We start from the raw sequence: 22,202 nt of genomic DNA, 5'->3' as shown, positions 1-22,202 counted from the left end.
AACGGGTGGGCTTAGAAACAGGCAGCCAACGATTAACGAACGATTATTAAGATGGACCCTTATCGCGGTAATTACACGGAATAAATCCAGGTTGCGGACGAAGCGAATAGCTGAACTGAACGAAGGAACGAAAGAACGAACGAAAGAGCGAACTACTAGTACGATGGTGCCGTAATTTTCTGACTGGATGAACGTTTGGATGACATGTCTTCGTTTCTCGCATTACTCTACTTGCACTCAATTAACTGGCATGATAATCTTTTTACTACGTCCGCTGTTAATCGACGGTTGGTTTCGCACGTATAGATAAGTTTTTTTTTTTCATCGTATAGAAAAGTCATTGATGGCACTCGGAAATCCGCATTTTTGTTTTGACAAACGCGCTGGACGATCCGTAAACGCCAGTAATGGCAAAAATACTGTGTGACGAAGGAAGTAGTCGGGAGTGCAGCCAATTCCAAACGTAACTCGATGATTTAGATTGGAACTTACTATAGCTTCTCCACTTTGACCGCTTTGATTTTATCGGAACATGAAACCAGTAACATGAGTAAATTACTCAATAATCTCATTTGTCTGTTAAATATTTTTTAAAATATTTAAAATTATTATATAAATGCATAATATATATAAGATTTAAGTTCTATAAGTATAAAGATATCATAGCTATCGTTATTTCTTTTCACGCTGATTTGAAAGATATCTAATTCTTTTAAGCAAAGACTCTTTTTGATCTCGACATCACGTTTTATCAGGGTACCCGATATGCAGAGAGAGACTTATCCCGACACGTACGCTGATTTAAGAGAATTTATATGAATCGATTCGTAATAAAAGGAGAGGAAGTAAAGTCACGCGCGGCCGTAAACGTCCTTCCGAAAACGGATGTAGGGGATAATAGTGCTGCGGGATCATAATTACTGTTATTACATCTCTGAAGCGAATCGCTATTCTTTATTATCTCGTTCGCTATCAATTCTCTCTCGTACCCTTCTGCTTCCTCCTGCTCTTTTCGGAACAGCGCGAACGCGTAACTCCCATGTTTAAATTCATAAAACTGCCAAAGCGTTTTAACTCTTAAGTAAACTAATTCTCTTGAAATGATATTTTCACGCTTTGTTTGGTCGATGAATACGTGAACAATTTTATTCGCACAGGAGACATGGATAATTAACACTCATTCCCTCTTGTGCACAGATTACCCTCTATTATTCTCGATATTTTTTTCTTTCTATCCTCCGCGTCCTTTCTCTAAACATCTATTTTTTCTGCCGACGCGTTTCATCCGCTTCCTGCTGTTGCGCGAACGATAAAAATACTCTGCGTGATAAATAAAACAATTACACACTGTCTACGTAATTCTTTTGCGCGGCCGGCCGGTATTAATCGTCGATCGATTTTGCACGCAGGGAGGCGCGCGGATAGTTGCAGAGGCATATGAAGGCAGGTAGGAAGGAAGGAAGGAAACGAGACACGGTTACCGTCATTTCCGGAACGGATGCCAGAGGCGACCTGTGCCGGCATGCCGATAATTGTTGTTTCTGTTACACTTTCCTGGCCGTTCGACGGTCACTGTATACGCATGATGTTTTATTTTCATCTCTCGACATAATCACAAAAACACGGTGTGCTTTGTAATTAAGACGATATCAGTTATATCTGCGCGATTGTATATCGCGCACAATGAGAATAATTCAGAGCAATTGTCATACCACTATTGGAATTACTCGAGATAATTATCTGTAATACACTTAACCAGCTGGGAGCCTGTCTCATGACAACAACAGACCAAGATATTAATTATATGTCAAGTAGTTTGCTAATGCACAACTTGTTATCAATCCGTATTAAGGCATTTATATGAATAAATCGTATCTTTCAACACATTATATAAGAATAGAAAAAAAAAATAATAAAACAAATTTAAATTAATAAAGATCGATTTAAATATAAATCAAAATTTATATGTATATAAGAGAAAATCTGTTTACAATATAATTGGCTTATTTTCTCATAACAATAATTGTGTAAAGTCTCCTTTTATAAAGTATTACAAACATTTTCAGTCAATTTGAAAATCGGTCCTCATCAAGCGAAAACGTAGCGCTGTGTAATCCGAGTATTCAGCGCACGATCCTATCATAAAGCTCGCTCCAGGATCCTATTTCTTTGACTCGAGATGAAATCTCTCCCATCCTTAATTACGTGAATTAATTGCGATGTTACGCGACTCGAAGAATCCTCTTCGCAGGATCCTTCAAAAAGTTAGCGGCGCACGAACGCGCGGAAGCTCGATCCATTCGTAATCCAATGCTCGACAATAATTGAGTACGCGGCGATTTTCGAGGTAGATTACGCGTGACATGGATTATGTATTAATTAATTTACAATTTGGCGATCTGTGGTCTGCAGGCTCAACAGAAACACAAAAATGGAATGATCAACTCCCTCGAGCCTGCAACAGCCTATCATTAAATGAAGCTTGCGCGCTAGTGACAATGCCGGAAACCCTACATAATCTCCAATTCGAAGCCGATTTATTCGCGTGTGATTTCGTCGGTCGAGCTAATGAAGTAGCGCATCTCTCATTCACGGTAGAGAATAATCCTGGTATATAGAATGGCAAGAAACTATATTTGCACGCATGTTGTATCACGAAATGAGCATATCGTCTAATATGGAATTTGATTACTTCGACTCGCAAACGCAGATCGCAAACGAGATATCTCCTAAATGATTTATTTAATGAAAATTGATTCAATAGAGAGAGAGAGAGAGAGAGAGAGAGAGAGAGAGAGAGAGAGAGAGAGAGAGAGAGAGAGAGAGAGAGAGAGAGAGAGAGAGAGAGAGAGAGAGAGAGAGAGAGAGAGAGAGAGAGAGAGAGAAGGATAATCTCTCGCTTTATTTACGAGGGGGAGATAGCCAAGAAGGAGCAAGTCGAGAGTTAACCGATTAGAATGGAGGAGAGAAAACGAACAGCGGAAAATCTCTACTGTGTATGGTTGTGGTTTATATATACATATATCGCCACCTCTTTGTGCCGAATAACCGCCAGCTCCACACATTCGCGTCTGTAAAATTGGAATCGGTGCTAAAAAGATAAGGGACTCTATTTCCACGAGGACGTTATCGCGATTCGACTATCTTTGACGCTAACTTCGACGATGCGGTTAACGAGTTCGTATAATAATATATGTATTCGACGATCGAAGCCCGCGGCATATCGTATTAGTTTCAGATGCGACGTGTAACATAGTTTGATAGTTATAAAACATAATATTCTAGTTCTATAAATTATAATTTTTTTCTTTTTTTTTTTTTTTTTTTTTTATATACATATATAAAAGAGAATTTACAATATAAACGATACATTGTGATGCAAGTTGAATATAAAATTTTTATCGCGAGATGCCTTTATTTACTGCTAATAAATTATCCAATGATAACTTCCACAAGAGGAAGCTTTAAAAAAATTTTTTAGCAAATAATGGGCCAATATAAAATATCGCAACTTTTAACGAAACTTTTTAACGATGATAACCTCGTATTTTATGATACATCGGTAGAATAATGAGGAGGTGTGTTAATAACGAATTAACTTTGCTAGCCGCAAGCCTCTACAGACGCGTATGTGAAAGTTAACGAGCTTTGGGCAACCGATTCGCATAGCGAACGTTAATTCAACGACCGAATTCACACGCAACGCATACGCGGAGGCGTGCACCGCGCGTGTTATGAGATTAATATGAAATTAGCACTAATACGTGAATCTAATCATCTGATTATATGGCCGACTTCTCTAAAATCGGAATCGAAATCGATTTTCGCAGCGGTCGCGAATCTCCCTCCCCCCCTCCCCCCTCTTCCCCTCTTCTGCCCGCTTATCGAGCCCGTAAAGTTAACTTTACACGCGTTCACTCGCATGCACGATCAAATTTCTTCTCGCGTAAAATAGCGAGGCGCGCATAACCAGCTTATCGCGGTATACCGTAACGCCTGTGCATAATTTTCACGAAATAATTGACGAGCGTGTACGTACATAATATGTATGAACCTCCGGAAATACGCTTCTTGCAACTTACTACGTTGCTCGCTTTATACGAAAAGCCTGGTGATTTGCTTTTATACATACGGACGTGCTATCAGAACTTGATTTCGAAAAAGAGCGAGCGCTCATCCCGTGAATCAATCATGTAATTTTCTTCTAAAAATGAGAAGAAAACAAAAGCGAAATCCTTAGAATTATGATCACGTAACAATTTTTCAGAGCGAAAGAATGAGATTTTCGATAGAACAAAGTACGTATAAAGTTTGCAAAAATAAAGTGGGAATAGTGAAAAATTTCAATGACAAGTACAGTGATTAATCTTCCGTTCGCACACGCTAAAACACGTGAAATCCTCGAGGAAAATCACGAACATACTTGAGAGCTGTGCTGGCGTGTGCGCGTGTTTTAAACCAATCACACAATTACCAAAGTAATTATTTATCACCGCTACAATCGACGGCTGCGGGCAGCACCGCGAGATATCACGCGTTATATGTCGCGCCAACCTTATGACACGCTAGCAGAGAGAAAGGAGAGAAAAAAAAGAGGAGACTAAAGTGACTGCGTCTCATGACCCAGCTGCCTTTCATTCGCTCTGGGCGGGAAGCGATTAATTATGTGCTCCAAGGTGCGCGACTCCGTTGTACTTGGTGACCCAAGTCTGCTTTAAAGTTGAAGTGGGTCAGTTTTAGCGATGTTGAACACGACGTTGAAAATGCCGAACAACGACCACAAGTATGAGACGTAAGTTCGAGGAGGCAAGTTTTAACGATCGGTTAAACGCGCGCAATTAAAGTGCATTACACTGCATGATTTTGAGAGTGTTATTTCTTATCTCTATCTACCGATGACAAATTAAAGAGACGCAGGTAGAAGATTTGCCAATCGATTAATGCACTATTCATGATACACAAATTGATGTTGCGCACAGAAATAAAAAAAAATAAAAATAAAATCAATTGTCGATATTTTATCGTAAAACAGATTTCTTATGGATTGAAATGATACGTGTATGTATATGTGAATATATATATGTATATATATATATATATATATATATATATGCATGTAGGTATATATGTATATACACCTACATATATATCAATAATTACAAATTAATTACAACTTTGATACGTTTACAATTACAAATCTAATATGAAAAAAATGAAATATTCGTATATCTGTAAAGCAAAAATAATTAAGTGTTATGATAAATCGATAATAAATTATTAAAAAAAAGTGTAATGAAAATATAGTAGGTTCATTATATATATTTTCCCATAAAACTGAATTTTGCAAATTAAATGCAATGTATGCAATTGAATTTAACGTTTTCTCAAACAACATGCATAAAGAGAAATACAATAATATTGCAGTAATTATTTATTATTATCACATAATGTACTCTTTTCCTCTCCCTCTAATCACTGAAATATAATAATTTATAATAATAATTTAATTAATTTTCTATTTCATGCTCATGCTTTGGTAATTTATAAAGAACAAGTAAATCGTGATTCAACGAATTGAATAATGCGTTTACAGTTGCATCTAATTGTAAATATCGATAAAAGTTAACTGGGAAAATAATGTGCAATGACCCATATTAATAGAATATGAATAATGTAGAAATGTTTTATTGTTATTTTTGTTGCATGAATGAATGAATGTTCGCTTATCGACATGTGCAACGAAACATGACATAAATTGTGACATTTAACGTACGTTTACGCATTTTTTCATTTTTGCATTTCAGCACGTCATATATAAATAAATGTCTCGCTTTTTCTCGCGAACACGTATGTATACTCAATCTTTTCCTGCGGGCAATAAAAACGCTTATTTATTTATTTGACTCTACGTCCAGTGTCGATGCGCGATAAAACAAAGCCACGACCAAATCTTAACGCCACATCTATCCGCCTTGTAATCCAATTGAATGAGCACTATAAAGTACGTAGATGTATGTATGTGCTTTAAAAGTATACAGTTATCTAACTAAGTCGCAGTATATAGATGCGTAGTTTAATGTATTATTGCACCACCCGCTAGGTTTTATCAAATTAATCGGTCCAATGACAAAACAATTAATCGTATTGTCATTATACTAATTGTAATAACAATATCTATCATTCCACACTGTAATGCTACATATTGATAATCTAACATTAAATAAATAGGCTAGTTATGTGCAGAGAATCAATGTGTAAATTATAACGTATTATCCGCACAAATCTAAATCAGAGCTTTTGATAATATATTCAAGATAATAACAATCACATATTTAAATCATATAAAAATATACTCCTTAAAAATACAATTTAATCGTATAAATGATTCATGATGAACATGATTATTGTACTTTTATGGAGTACCTATATATCTAGAAAAATTATGAAAATATTATATAAATATATTCGCGCGATTATCGTTCAAGTATGTAAGAGGTTAATTAATATATACACCAACACGCGCGAATTAAAATTACTAAATAATGTATTTATCGATCATGAATTTTCGCGAATCGTCCAAAGCTTTCACGCAAAACTAATGATACGAATAATTGTGTATACGTTATCCGAAGCAAAAGGGAAGCTTACGTGACTTTTCTAACCTGATTTGCTCTAGCGATTAACTCGCTTCGTACCCGGCTTGACAGAACGCGATTTCCAGCATGTCGACGTGAAGTCTTGCTCGTCAAAGCTGGTTTTTTCCGCGTTGATCTTTCCTGCATGTCATAACCTGGTTATCGATCTTTACAGAATCCTCAGATACCGAATGCATCCCGGGGATGAAAATTGATCAGCGGCTTTCATTATTGATTAACATCATTGACTGACAAACTTCATTCAGAAACCGTTAATATATATTCAGAGATAAATATACATATATAATATTAACAATATAATTTTTAAATCATATGGTAGTCATCAAAATACAATAGCAATTTTTACACATACGTAAGATAATAAGACTTCCAAAGCATATACTTAGTTGAAAAATTTTTACGAATTTTTGATAAAAAAATTAGATTCTATGTATCATCAATCGTTTGTCGATAATAATTTTTATCGACAATTCACGTAAATCTGTGACAACTGACGGGTTTATTTCCAAGACAGCTTACAGTACATTCGCTATGCAAGCTGCATCATGTATGCAAAGCGCATAATAGTTCTACCGTTGACTGGTGAATTGAAATCGGTTTGTCAAAGTTCGTTGATAATTTCAGAGTAAGATTTCGAGGAGAGAGGAACACTGCGTCGAACAGTCTTAGATTTCAATTATTGACTATTGACATCAGACTGTGCTCTCAGCTGTATTCTCAAAGGTTTACGGTACTGTTATCTAATGCGTAAAGAAATAATCATTTACCCCAGTAAAATTTTTATCTATCAAAAAGTAACTACTTATTACAAAAAGATTTAAATAACTTTTCCGATGAAAATAAAAAACACAAAAAGTAACCTCGTCTCTATATAATGTTATATATAATGTATATATATATAATTCACTCTTTGTATAATGTATTCTCTCAAAATCTACTATTCATTAAATTCTATGTCTGCATTATTAAAGTTATTACAATATTCATTAATATCAAATTTCGTTACAATAATTCTGCAATTCTTGCTTTGGAGCTCTTGTTCCGTTGTTAGTTGCGTTGTTTAATGTGGTGAAAATTACAGTGAAATGAGAAATGATAAATAATTACATATACACACACACCTACATATTTTCTATTATAATGTGTGTGTGGGGTGTGTGTGTGTAAGTATACACATATATATATATTATAATAGAAAAATGTAAATATTTAAATTGAATAATTTTAAATAATTGAATATTTTATATCACACATGAAATATTTAAAACGACAAATTTGTATTTTATATAGTTTATGGACACTTTTGTGTGATTAATGGACAGCTCATTATGGTAAAATATTGTTACGTAATTTATGTTAAATATATTGTATATCAATTAACATATATTAAATAATAAAAACATGTATTAAGTTATAAGCTATTTTTGCCTTACCTGTATATATATCGTGTCAACGGCAACAATCGATTAGAAACTGTGGCGACAACCATTGGTTCCATCTCAAGTTACACGGTCGTATATACGCACAGAGAATACCGACATTCGATATATAATTTCTCTTGATGAGAAAATGTCTTTTTCTTAATACCTACAACTAATAATTTTAATTTTTTATTTTTTTCATATACAAAAATTATTTTGCATTATTTTTGTTATTTTACGTATAATTATTTTACTTTATGAAAAAGGGGAGAAATGTAACCTACGAGAAACAATTAAAAATGGATTATAGGGTAGAGAAAAATATGAGAGAATAAAAAGTGAAAAATTTTATGCATGACGAATTTCATTTTCTTCTTTATTCATTCATGTATAATAGACATATGTCAATATAATAACGTAAACAAGATAATGTTTTGTATATAAACACTTTATATTAAATTGTAATTTTATAAAAATTATGGTACGCAGCCAAGTACAGAAGTGATGCTATGTTTTATCATGATATTAATACATAATTATATTCCAAATGATGGATATTTCATCATTAGTAAGACAGAAAAAAGTGTACCATAGATGGTCAAAGATAAATCCATGGAACATCAATTATCAAATTAATCATCAAAACCTACATTTTATATCATTCATTAAATATTACTTGAAAAATCATTTCTCGTTCAAGTCATCAGACTCGCACGTGACAGAGAAGTCATTTACATAACATTCACATTCATTTCGGATATCTTACATAAAGCGATCGAGATTATGGCGAAAAATGTATTTACATATCTCTTATATATGTTACGTTAAAATACTTTCAATTATAAAATTTTCCATCACATTAATTTTATTCATATCACGCTTCTCTTTCGCGCTTTCTTTCGCGCTTTCTTTCACACTTCTAGAATATATCAAACAATTTCTTTGTAGAACATCATATTTCGGGAAACAATGAAACATCCCCGACAATAACCTATAAAATTTATATGTATCATCAGAAAATCATGTCCTTATTAATACAGTTTTTTGTTCAATGAAAGACGTGCAATTAATGGTAGCTAATTAACTACCCAAATATTCCAGAAACATAAAATTTATAATAGAATAAAATTTCTTTCTATATGTATTCTGCTACTATACTTATAAAAAGAACTTATTAAACTATGATCAAAGCCCACATTAAAACTTGATGATTTAATTTCAATTAAAAATAGCATTGTTTAGTGTTAAATATGCAATGAAAAAACGGAGATCGACAAATTTTGTAATTTTTTTCTTTCGACACACAAACTGTTATGTTTATGACATAAACATTTTGTGAGTAAAAAGTTTATTTCTACGATAAATCAAAATATTTCCACAACGAAAAAAGCTGATTCAAGAGAGAAGAGATACTCAATAAAGCACAAAAATTTAATAGATATATCAGAATTGAAATTAAATTCTCTAGACTAGAATCCTTTTCTTCGAAAGATAATTTATTCAAAAAATTTGACTCTAATATTTACGCTCTTAGCCTAAATAGATACTATTAGAGTGAAATTTTTCGAATAAATAATAACCTTTACTTCTAGACTCCTTTGCTCTGATATCTGTAATTCGGATTAATGAGAAACATGATCTTAAGTATAATCGAAGAGGTTGATAATACACTTACTTGATTCTTGACGACAAAATCGCCATAATGTGTGAAGCTGCTAATATGGGCGTGGATTTATTTCCTCAGGTGATGCTTTTTTCGGCATAATATGCTATGAGAAAACGAAGATCAACATATCTTATAATTTTCTCTTTTACATGCTTACAAACTGTTATGTTACTGATATAGACATCTTGTATAGTAATCTGAAATTTATTTTTGCGATAAATCAAGGTACTTTCGCATAAAGAAACTAATTTAATCATGAAATTCAATGAGCAGAGAATCAATAAAATACAAAAGTATAACAGATATATCAAAACGCAAGTTAAAAATTCCTCGACTAGAGTTCTTTGAAAAAGATTACAATTCATTCGAAAAATACGACTCTAATAATAACAATTTACGCTCGTAGCCACTTCCTTTGCCTGTTATCTATGATATCTGTAATTCGGATTGGTGAAAAACGTGGCCTTGAGCGTGACGGTCGATGGTAAACTAACTATTGGTGTGCGATTCTTGGCCTGACGAGGTCGCCGTTTATGTCGCCATAATGTATGAAGTATCAGCGAAGCTTTGCTATGATACGGACGATGGCTCATTCCTCGGGCAGGCTCGTATTTTCGACATAAATGACACTTGTACATTCTCTGCCATATCGATTTCTGTTGACGTCTAAATATCATTTCTGTCTTACCCTTAATTTCTTGCCGTTTATTCGACTCGACATTTGTCAAATCTTGTAAACCTAACGCAGGTATTAAATTACACCGAGAATCCCAATGCCATTTCACCTGTCTTGGTTGACTTTGCTTCCTAGATCGCCTCTTGCTCGGCCTCCGTTGATTTTCCTTCTCGTCCTGCCTACACGTGGGATCCCGTGAACGGCACAGTTCCAGAAATCGGTCCTCGGCTTCTTGCCTCGATAGCAGCGAGTAACTATATGTAAAATCACTGTTAGACGTATCGACAACGTCATTTTTACTACTCCCGCTACTTTGATCGCTCGGACACGATGCAAAATCGTTTTTATCGTTTTTGAAACCGTAGGCGCGACGCGCGTCGAGGTCACGACTGCGTGCCTCGCGGTTACCATTGCCTCGGACGACGTCGTCATCGTCGTCGTCGTCGTTGTAGTCGTCATCGTCGTCACCGTTGATGCCGGCTATGCGACGGTGCGACCGGTTCTCCTCCTCCATGGGATATGCCATGGTTGCTGCGGTTGCAGGGGACTTTACCATCTCGTGGCTGCAACCACCGCGGCACTGTTCCATAAGTTACGTTCGCGTCATTTTTTCTACCAACGTACGAGCGTTCGTCGTAGTACGACGTAAGAGAAATAAAAACTGTGTAACTAGATAAAGATATACATCTAGTAATAGCGACGCGGTAAACGTCGTCCGCGTAGCCTACGACACCGAAAGCAAATGAAGCGTGCACATGGTGACATAGAAGACGAGAGGTCTTGTTTCCAACAAAAAATAATCCAAAAAATGACGCGAGAACGTAACATAAAACAGGAGGAGGAGTGGATAGTGACGGGCGAGATGACGAAGTGGTCAGATGCATCATCGACGGATTACGATCGATATATTGATTTTGCGATGAAAAAAAAAAAGTATCATTGAATGCTTTATAAATCGTATAATAGCGAATTGATCGGAGGCGATAATCAGAGACGAAAAGTTAGTAACAGATGCGTAACCCGTCGTCGAGCGCGTCAACATTAACCGGATGAGCGAAAAATAAAAATATAAAAAACGGTTTGCCGCTTAACGTCACGCGGCATTCATTGCACATATAATGATAACCAAAAAAAAAAAGGAGAAACGCAATAGAATGTAGCAATTAATTAAATAAACAAACGTAAGCCGAATATCACGTGCAGCAGTGGTAAATGTCACGAAGCTTACCCGAGTATAGTGCTCGGTGGTATTACAGTGGTAGCAGGTGCGATTGCTGGAGCTGGTGCTGGAAAAACTGGTGGCCCAGGTGGTGGTCGTCCTCCTCCCACGGGACTATAAATTCAATAATGAGCAATAAATGATCACGTAAATTATTAGTCAGCGAGAGCAAGAGAACAAAGATCCTCCATAGCGAAAAGATTGAACTTGGAAGTTCGTGATTATTTTCATCGTACAAAATTATATTAAATATGAAATATTTATTCGCATTCAAAAGTTTTTAAAAAGTAAGAACAAAAATTTAAAAAGTTAGCTTTATTTATATATCTATAATACATATATTAAATCTGCAATTTTTTTACTTTATCCTGTAATTTCTGTCTAAAATTATAATATGAAGACGATATGATTTAAGGCATAATATTTTTCTTTGCTACATATATTGTGTAAGTAATTGCAATGTTAAATTTATACTGACTTTTATCGACAGTTTTATATTTTACAACTTTAATTAATGCCTCAGATGTAAATAATTAACCACGATCTGAATCAATATTTTAAATCTCGAATTTATTACACAACGTGCATAGCACTGCATTATTATCTAGTTGATTAAACTAAATTGTTAATGATGATTTTCAAACTTTGATTAAATGAAAAAAAAACTGTGATGTTACTCATTATACAATGCTTTTTTCATATAATATTTTTTGTATATATAATTATATGTTGTTAAATTAGTTAGTAAACATTTCATTTTTGCATGCAATATTATTTTTATTAATGGCACTGCACGTTGAATATTATGAACATTATTTATTATCTATGTTCTAATTTAAAACTAGTATGTTTTTTCGTATTAATATTAAACCTGCATTATTAAAATCTTTCTGACCCGATATGATCTTCCACGATTCTCAATAAATATTATCAGTATATATTTACTTGCTAATTATTATTTCAAGTCTTTCATTTTTTTTTTTTGTATTTTAATTTAGGATGTATAATTTCTAAAGTATAATAAATTAAAATAAATAAGCTTAATATTTATTTATATTGTTTTTTCCGACTAAAGTGCGCCGGAATTATATCAAACTTTACTAGGTAGTGCTACTTTACAACGAATAAATAACTCTGTAATAAGCATAATCTTACTGTAGAGGTTGCGGGTGACGATTGCTCACTGGCGGTGCCGTTTGAGCAGTCGACGTCGACGGTGCACTCGCACTGCTAACCCGATGAACGTGGAGCTGATGTATCTGCAATTGTGCTGCGTCCTCAGCAAGGAATGAACATCTCGAGCATTGCCTTCTATTGTGTACCTTGAGCACGTGCGTTGAAAGCCGCTCGGCGCGCGCTGCTTTGTACTCGCACAAACTACATGCAAAGGGTTTCGTGTGGGTGTTCAAATGCCGCTTCAAACACCAATTATCAACGCCGCTCCATGGACAGTATACGCAGGTGTACCTAAAATAATGATAAATTAGCGATATTTCAAATTCAACATATCGCACCAATCGTGTTATGGAGAGATATTCAATAGCTAATAAATATTATCATAGAAATTAGCTTTATACACAATCAAAATACGACGAAAACAGAAGTGCACCTTCGTTCTTGCGCGCTTTTGGAGCCACCTTTAAGATGACTTTTGCTATTGCATCCGCCGTTTTGTACGCGCCTGCCTGTGTTGCAATTACTCGCGTCAGATTGCATAATTCCTCCCGGTGTGGGCATGCTCGTCGTTTGGTAAATACCGATAGTGCCGGTGCCCGATGCAGCGACATTCTGTAACTGATAACCCTTGTTGCTAGCGAAAGTGGGTTGACAATTGAGGTGCTGCTGCTGCGGTTGCTGCTGGCTGCTGGCATTAGCGGTCGCCGCTGTTGGCGTTGTCGTTGTGTCCTGTTGCAAGGGTTTCGGTGCACTTGTTCCCACCGGTCTTCGTATTCTCGAAACGTCGTAGACATGATCGCGATGCATTCTCATGAAATGCTTCTTTACATGATCGGCGCGATTGAAGGGCTTGAAGCAGATGTAGCAGTGAAACGGCTTCTCCTCGCGATGGATGTTTTCGTGTCGCGTGTAGAGATCGCGTCTATCGGTACCGTAAGGACAGTACGGACAGGTATATCGTTTTCCACTCACGGACGCTGTAGCGGAGGTGGTTATCGTAGCTGCATTCTATAATTTAAACGGTGCTTTATTTTAGCAATGAATATAAATTAAAAAGTATATATGTATGTTGCGTGTATTGAACAGTTACTATCATCTCGTCAATATTTAAAAAATTTTTTTAACATTTATATTTGTAATATAACTTTTATATTTATACCTATATATATATGTCAAATTAATGGAATTATTTGTTTGAACTGTGAAACAATTATTATGAGTTTAAATAAAACTATTAAAAACCTTTTGATTTTCAAAAATGAGATAATTTTATATTTGTAAAAAGATTTAAAATCTAATTCAAATACCTGTTGAAGATGCTGCGGCGCAGGAACTGATGGCAGTTCTTGCAGGAGAAAGCTCGAAGTAACTGGCAGTAAAGCCGCAGGTACAGTTTGTGTTTCTTGGGTCCTTCTAGAGGGAGGTGCTGCCCGTTCGGCACGTTCACGGAGTCTCTCTAAATACATGACTACGTCTTCGATTTTAAGATCTGTTTGCAAATAATCTTTGCGTGGCGAATGATGTCTGTTCCTATTGTTATCGGGTAAGATCCTCGACGAATGAAGTTCCATAAAATGTTCAGCAATTTCACGCGGGCTACCTCCCATGACATCGCCTATCAGGAAAAAAGACTAATTAAATTTTGAAATACATCCTTGTGATAAATTACAAGGCAAAGCTATAAAACCATAACTGTTGTCTCGCAAAGATTAATTCTGTATACAAACAATCAAAATAAAGCAACGCGTACAAATAATATTTTGATAAACAGAACAGAATAGAATCTATTTAAAAAGAAAAAAGTATGATGAAAAAAGATATTTGCTTATTTAAACAGAAAAAAAATTATATATTATCTCGTTCTGGGAAATATTAAAATAAATTTTGTAAAACACCGAGTGAAAAGAAAAGGAAAAAAATTATAAAAATAAAAAGAATAATATTATTCTAATTAAAAAATAAAATAAAAAAGAGAAAAATTATACCTGAGCTTTCTACTTGAAATATTGAAAAGAAATATGCGCGCACTTATATAACTATTCCGAAGCATGGAATATTGTGTCGCACATGTAGGTCATTCCAGATCATGTAGCAAATTACTAGTATATCAAACCACTAGTGTATCAAACCGTAGTAGAATATTTAACATAATAAAGTTATGTAAGAAAAAGTAATTCTATAATTTGTATATCTATCGTATATAAATTATTTAAAAAATATATTAATCAATAGCATGTGAGAAAATATTTTCATATTTAAATTCACTTACAGTTTTTCAGAATTTAAAATACAGAGTGTACATGATTTCTCATTATCTACATTGCATTTTATTTCTATTTTTCTGCATATATAATAAACTAAAATCGAACCTCGTTATAAAATCACAACAAAGAGATTGCAATTGTTGAATTCGTAACATTATAAAAATTTCTAATTAAAATATATATTCATATTGTTAATAGAAAAAACTACAAATGATTTCTTGGAAAAATGAAGACCTATGAGATATAACCATATAATGTCATTGTTCAAAACGGTACGATCGGTAATTAGCAAGGGGATTTTTCTCGCTATTTACCCTTACTAATCAACTTATTTTTATCTTGTATCAGTTAAACTTTTTACATCGTTGAAATAGAAAATTACTCGGCTATGCTCTGAGTGCTCCATCGATCAAGACCTTTAAGCTTACGGAGATTGTAAACAAGTTAGCTTTGCAAAAAAAATTTTTTAGAAAGGTTTATAGAACGTTATTTTAGATATGACAAAATATATTCAGATTCGTTCGTTAAATATTATTGCAAAAGAGCACATTTATCAATGCATATATCGTATATGCTTACCGCATTCATCGCATCGCCATGTAGCTTTTCCAGCGTGATAAGCCGCGATTCGGCTTCCATCAGTGCCTTTTAGTGGTTCCTCGTCGTACGTCCAATTTCCATCGTCACTACCGTCTGTACCATTCCCCGTATCTTCGTCGTTTTTGTAGGAAACTGACGCTTCAAATTCGTTTTGCACGCTCGACGCTGCATAAACGAAATTGTGATAAATAGCATTGAGCTCTTTGCATTCAATGGTAAAAAAAGTGCATCACTTTTTTACAACAAAGCGCTCGTTAAATCGTATAAATATCGATCTAAGTATTAATTTAATTTTTAACATTGAGAATGAATGCAATTTTAAAGTAGATTAATTATAATTAAAATTATCTTAATTGCCTGTGATTTATATAATTAACGTTGAACAATCAATCAGATAATGATATCAAAATTTAATTTTAAATTATAGTTTTAAATGCTAAATTGCATTGAGATGTTACACGCGTATTCTGTAACTGCATTCCAATGGTGCATGTATGTCGCGTTGGAAAAGATATTTGTTGTATAATTTACAATTACATATAAGTAAATTTGTTAATATTATCTTTTAATATTATTAACAAAATAATTAACAAATGATAATTTTCAAATAAATATACATCGAGTAATAATTTTATCTTTAATTGATTCTTGAAAATTTATTCTAAAAGGAAATTTCAACTTACTTCTATGATCAGGATCTTCACCATAGAGTTTTCTTGTGATTTCTTTGAACATATCCTCGTAGCAATCGAGCCTACTGATTCCAGTGCCACTCCCCTCCATTTTACAAGCCCTTAACGGTTACTTACAGAGAAATAATAAATCTTCCTTTTGTGTTGTGTCCTCAGGCAATTCGTTTACCTGCGAGTGGTTGCAAAAAATCTAAACTTAAAAGAAATTTTCTCTTTTCGACATAGTTTGTATGTTGAATAGAAATTTCTAGATATAAGTTTGTGAATACCAGAAGCATGTTATATATTTGCACGAATACTGTATCTTTCAGGATATATTATAACGAAAATTATCAATGATATTAATACGACATATTACGTGTACGTATTATTATGAAAATAAATTTTGAAATATACACGTCACAGACATAACAAATATCATTAATTAATAAATGCAATACAATTATCAATAAGATTTATAGTATTAATTTTAAATTTATAATTATTTTTTACTCTTATTTACGATCAACGTTATACGTGTTTGATCAATCGACCAAATGAAAAATACGATAATGTAAAAGTTTTGCTCCATCGACAATACCGTGTAAACGTATTCCCCCGTGCGTGCATGTGTCGTGACAAATAGAAATGAATAAATACGTTCAAATTCTCGGGGGTGTGCGTAAAATGTGTAAACGTGTGGAACGAGCATGGCAGAGAACGAGGGAAATAGTGTGTAAAACTTCATAACGGTCACGCTAACGACTTCTCTGGGACACTATGAGATTAGATTCGAAATAGTTGAACAATGTACAGGACTACAGGATGAGTCACGTTATCTAAACAGATCGTCTCTCTCTTTCTCTCTTACGGTAAACAATAGATAACAAATGTTGCAGGCTTAATGATCTTTTTAACTTTTTGTGGAATTTTTGTTCCATACATATAATGATATATAGTAAATTCCTTTAATGTGCAATTGCATACTTTAAATATTTTTAATTTTCATGTCTTTTCTTCATATCCCAATCAATTTCTTATTATAGAAATAATAAGATTGCTTTCAGAAAAAATGTATTCCATTTGTTTAAACGACTCTTCTCTCCTACTGCGTTTTTCTATTTATTTAAAAGTACCATGCATTAATCGACATTTAAGAAGCAATACAAAATTATATGTAATTTTTTTCAAAAAAAATTAATATTACGATGGGATTTCTCAATTAAAAATTACTAAATTTTTTAAATTCTAAAAGTAATTTCTGTAAGATTATTCTCTCCGAGAGTTATGTTTTTTCCTTCTTTTTATATTTAGCAATTACATTTGCTATTTTCTTAAAATCTAATCATAATAGAAATTATTTAAAAAGAAATGTTACGTATTCTTTATTTCAAGTTTTATTTTTGAAAACTACCTTGTGCAGAGAGTTTCATTTTCTTATGTGTTCTTTCATATTTAAGACAAACATTTATCTATTGATTTTTACCTATCCTATATACTGTTTGCCTTGCTTCCGATTGATTTCGATCAAATGATGCATACACAAGAATTTGGCACTGCGTTCTGCAGGAGTAACGACAGCATCCGGAATGAGGAAGGAACCAGCATGTATTGATCGTCACGATTGCCGCTCGAGTAACTTGGAGGGGAAACGAACAACCCTCTACTGGCAACCCCGCAACATGTATGTGTGCACATAAACCAAGTCAGTTGTGTATGCTGACGGAGGGGAAAGCAAGAACGTTGAAACCATGGAAGGGGTTACGGTGAAGAATAAATCAATATTCCCCTCTACCATCGGTTCAGAGCACGTCCCCTAGAAACGACAGATGGTGGTGCGTAGAGAGAGGGTGCCTAGACTATACTGGTGGAGCTTTATGTTTCTGCGCCGGTTGAGAATCCCTGCGTCATAGCACAGTGAAAAAGAGTAGGAAAGTTTGGCGAGGAGAAGAGAAGGAGAAGTAGGGGAGGGAGACATGACACGAGAATACGGTCTCGGCATAAAGGCAGAGACACAGTCCTGACAAGAAAGAAAGAAAGAAAACGAGACAGAATGAATAGATAGACGAAGAAAGGAAAAGCGCGCGAGCGAATGAGAGTGGTCGGGAAGAAGCGAAGGAGAAAAAGAGAAAGAAGAGCACGCGTGCAATCCGCCATTCAAATTCATCCGGAAATTATTGCCGGCTAACCAAGGACGCCAGGCAGAACTTCTCTGCGTTCGCGTGCGCGCGCGCGCGTGTGTGTGTATACTCGTAAATACACGCGCGATCGCACACACGCACGCGCATACGTATGGCCATCCGTCCGGTCGAGAAAGATCCCTTCCTTTCCGCTTCGTTCTCTCCTCTCCTCACCGCTTCTCCGGAAGCGGCGCGCGGCTAAACCGTCGTCGCCAGCCATCATCGCAACGCGCTGTCTTCGTTCCCCTTGTTGTCGTGTATGCGCGCACACATGGTGAAAAAAAAAAAAAAAAAAAAGTTAGCGGCTAACCCGCATCATAATCATTCGCGTTGAACATCGCGCGTACGATATCGCGAAGAAGCGCGCGAACAGACCGTCCCGCGTCCTCGCGCACACGCGCGCTCCCCGCGCTGAGAGATATTCTCCCAGCGCGGAATACACGCCGACTCCTCTCTCTTTCTCTTTCTCTCTCTCTCTCTCTCTCTCTTTTTCTTTCTATCCGTCGCACGGGCGCGCGTCGAACACCAACAAACACGAACACGAACACGAACACGGACATCGCAGATACAGCCGCGCCGCGCGCACTTCTCGATAGGTATTCGCGTGCGGCCTATTCGCGATACACACAATACGGCGGCCGCGGCGGCCTCTCCTCTCGCTCTCGTTTGTGCGCGACCCGGCATCATTCAGAATCGCTCTCTCGCATTCGGTTCTCGCTCTATCCGCTCGCTCTACTTCTCCGTATCCCTTCTCACCGTCCTACTTTGCACTTTCTCCCGATCGTTCGTTCTCGGCGCGCAACACAGTGGAAGAAGTGGAACAACACACATCACGAGAGGAACGTATCCTCGGCGAAGACACCTTGTCGTGGCTGATGCCGTATTGATACTGCTGGATAATGATGAATACCCGAATACACGACGAACTACGACCGACACAAGAGCACACAAAACGCACGGAGGCTCACAGAGGATACACAGATATGTCGAGCACAGGAAATTGAGAGGCTCTTATGATTTACTTACGTTCTTATGCCAGTGGTGAAGACGAAGTGGATGGAAATCGTTGTTCGAGAAAACGTTATGCTGGTTCGGTTGCAGGTTGTTTCCTCGACGGCAGTCGGGTGGCGAGTGGGTGGGCAGGCGGGGTGGCAGGCGGATAGAAGTGGGTGGCTTGAGCGGGTTGGGAGCAGCGGCGTGTGGGTGGTGGGAGTGGGGTGAGGGAACCCAATACCACCCTCCTCGCCCATTCAATCCTCTGGTATTAGGGGGAGCAGTCGAGCCTGTTCCCAACTGCCCTCCCACCATACATCCAACAGCCCACCACACACCAACAGCTGGCGACGATAGACTCGTTTGTGCGTGTGCGTGTAGACTCTCTCTCGTATACACCCACCACGCGCATACACGTACGCACCTTCGAGCCTCCCTACGCGTCTATCTCTACACGTGTTCACTACGCAGCCAAGCACTCCAGGGGCGAATTAGGCAGTAAGAGAGAAGGAGAAAGTTGAAAGAGGCGACCAGGATGGCAGATCCGAGGGAAGACCTTTCAGATCCCTTTTCAAGGAACCTTTAGAGATTCAGAAATTTTAGCCTGCTTGCTAGATACCTTCCAAATTTTTCCATAACGGTTTCAGGTTCTTTCTTTCATTTATCTTTTTAACTGTGCAGTATGTCGAAGAGATATAAGTTGCGAGGGAAAATTGGTAAAAAATTTTTGAATAAAGAAAACAATAAAAGACCAAAAATGAGTGATTAAGATCTATTCTGATCTTTTCATATTCTTTTCATTTCTTTTTTTATATTAGTCTCAAATTTTCACGTTATTCTCCGAAATTAACTTGGAGAAAATACTTGTTTTTAATACAGGCTTGATAAATCGATTAGGCTTCAACTTGTGTAGTTGTAAGTTATTAATCAATTCTATCATCGTTTTTACATGACGAATATAAACAAGAGTAAGTCGATGTTTTTATCGAGTTTATAATCATATATAAATTGGAACTAACATGTCAATCAAAAGCAGCAACACGCATCTTCCATATAGCATAGGTATAGTTTCACGATTTTAGAAGGCACTGCTACGTAGACGCAGTCTGCCCAATGCAAGAGCACTGCTATCAGAAGCATACTACGACCGATAAGCAAGCAATCGACCAAACCGACCGTTTCCAGAGACCCAGGCCTTAGTATCTTGGTCGGCATTTTCTTGGTTGGTTCCCTACTGAGTACGGAATATTGTAACCGGCAAACCTTCATTTACATTCCGCCCGGTGTTACCATGTGTAACGTTCCGTTCACGTGACCGTAAAATTAATTTTCAGCGTTTCGTCCCGTTGCTTCGTTATCGCCCAACCGGAGGCCGCTCCGCACACGTGGAGTGCAAAAGTCGTTCAACGAGGGCGAACGCGAAAGGCTCGGCACCTGCATCTCCACCGCGTCTCCAAATCGCAATTTAGGAATGCATCCTGATCGTTGCCGGCGGCGACGTATTGATCCCTGCCTCGTTCAGACATTCCCTTACGCTGGCGCGCGTCCGCATCTCTTCCTTACGTAGACGCGAGGTGGAAAAAACTGACGGAGGGATGGATGATGGTGTCTGGTATTGGCCGCGGTCGCGTGATCGATTGAAGGCCGGAAGAAGGAGATGGTACACTCTCTTTCGCGCGGGAAAAATTTCCGTTCTCGCACCACGAACGCGGAACTACTTAACTTAAAAGCCGCTAAAACGACGATGTACGAAGGGCGCGGGGGCACGAGGACGGGGAAGGAGAAGAGGAAAAATGAGGTTTACTACGAGAAAACATAATACGGAACAAGATTTCCATAAAAAATTTTAAGCATAGTTTTATGATAAAGCTCGCATCTCTTTAAAAAATGTATAACAATTTTTATTATTATAGGAAAAACCTTAGATCTATATTGTGCGAAAATTCTCACATCATCGTTACCACAAATGCATTTTGCTTTCGCTTTCTTCTAGTGTTTATATCACTTTTATTATTAGCTTTGTTTATTAATCTATTATTAGCTGTGCCGTATATAATATTCAAAGTTTATCGAGAAAATTTATTAATAACTTCGAGTCTGAGTACTTGAGATTATCTTAAACAAAGACAAAAAAAAATTGTATTTAATGTCAATTTTAATTTATACACGTATAAAATAAAATTTAAAAAATTGTGCGTAAATAGTTAACAATTACATATTTCACGATTATATTAATATGTTGCAGATTCAAGAATTCTTATTTACGGTAATAGTAACATTGAGGTTTAACAGCATTAAGCTTGAAAAATGTCAAATAAAAAATTTAAGACAAGTTCTTTTGAGTAAATATAATAAAAATTATTTTTGAGATAATATCTCCATAAATTAAAAGCTTTTATCGATCTGCTTGTTTTTGTATTGCACAAAAATGTGTACATAAAGTGTTTTCAAAATTATGACAATTTTTTAAAAAAGTAGCTCATTTATTCACTGATATAAATTCTCTTGAAATTTTTTTAAAACAAAATTGTATAGTCATCTCTTAACATCATTGTCTATTATTATACAGATTATATCATTAAATAAATTCGACGATGTAATTGAATATTTGTAAATCAAGAAATTTTAGAAAAAATATTTCAAATAAAAATTTGTTGGTTCGAAGAAAAAGATAATTCGA

The 22,202-nt window shown here is 35.9% G+C and overlaps 1 protein-coding gene and 1 long non-coding RNA gene across 10 annotated transcripts in view; one reads left to right on the top strand and one right to left on the bottom strand.

Moving 5' to 3' along the window:
* The window catches only part of LOC140669819 (uncharacterized), a 223,338-nt gene extending 204,695 nt beyond the window's left edge, over nucleotides 1-18,643 (top strand). Inside the window, exon 5 of the long non-coding RNA XR_012047415.1 lies at nucleotides 17,919-18,643. This is a non-coding gene — a long non-coding RNA (uncharacterized lncRNA). The remainder of the gene's footprint in view (nucleotides 1-17,918) is intronic.
* Chn (zinc finger transcriptional factor charlatan) lies at nucleotides 9,007-19,893 on the bottom strand. 9 transcript variants are annotated; one of them, XM_072899967.1, is made up of 11 exons: nucleotides 19,556-19,893; nucleotides 16,362-16,539; nucleotides 15,658-15,843; nucleotides 14,122-14,429; nucleotides 13,248-13,822; nucleotides 12,794-13,105; nucleotides 11,648-11,752; nucleotides 10,432-10,673; nucleotides 9,753-9,846; nucleotides 9,658-9,687; nucleotides 9,007-9,068 (listed from the first exon to the last, which is right to left on the bottom strand). In XM_072899967.1, exons 2-9 carry the CDS (start codon nucleotides 16,459-16,461, stop codon nucleotides 9,818-9,820), a joined length of 1,857 nt encoding a protein of 618 aa, XP_072756068.1. In that variant the 5' UTR covers nucleotides 16,462-16,539; nucleotides 19,556-19,893; the 3' UTR covers nucleotides 9,007-9,068; nucleotides 9,658-9,687; nucleotides 9,753-9,817. The 9 variants fall into 9 exon arrangements, with proteins under 9 accessions (XP_072756068.1, XP_072756071.1, XP_072756067.1 ...); XM_072899970.1 differs by having other exon boundaries at nucleotides 10,529-10,673; nucleotides 19,556-19,877; XM_072899966.1 differs by lacking the exon at nucleotides 9,658-9,687 and having other exon boundaries at nucleotides 19,556-19,892.
* Nucleotides 19,894-22,202: the final 2,309 nt, after the last annotated feature.

Source organism: Anoplolepis gracilipes, chromosome 9 (genome assembly GCF_047496725.1).
Source record: "Anoplolepis gracilipes chromosome 9, ASM4749672v1, whole genome shotgun sequence".
Classification (NCBI taxonomy): Eukaryota; Metazoa; Arthropoda; class Insecta; order Hymenoptera; family Formicidae; genus Anoplolepis; species Anoplolepis gracilipes.
The sequence above is the reverse complement of the archived record's forward strand: the minus strand, read 5'-3'. Positions and strand labels throughout refer to the sequence as shown.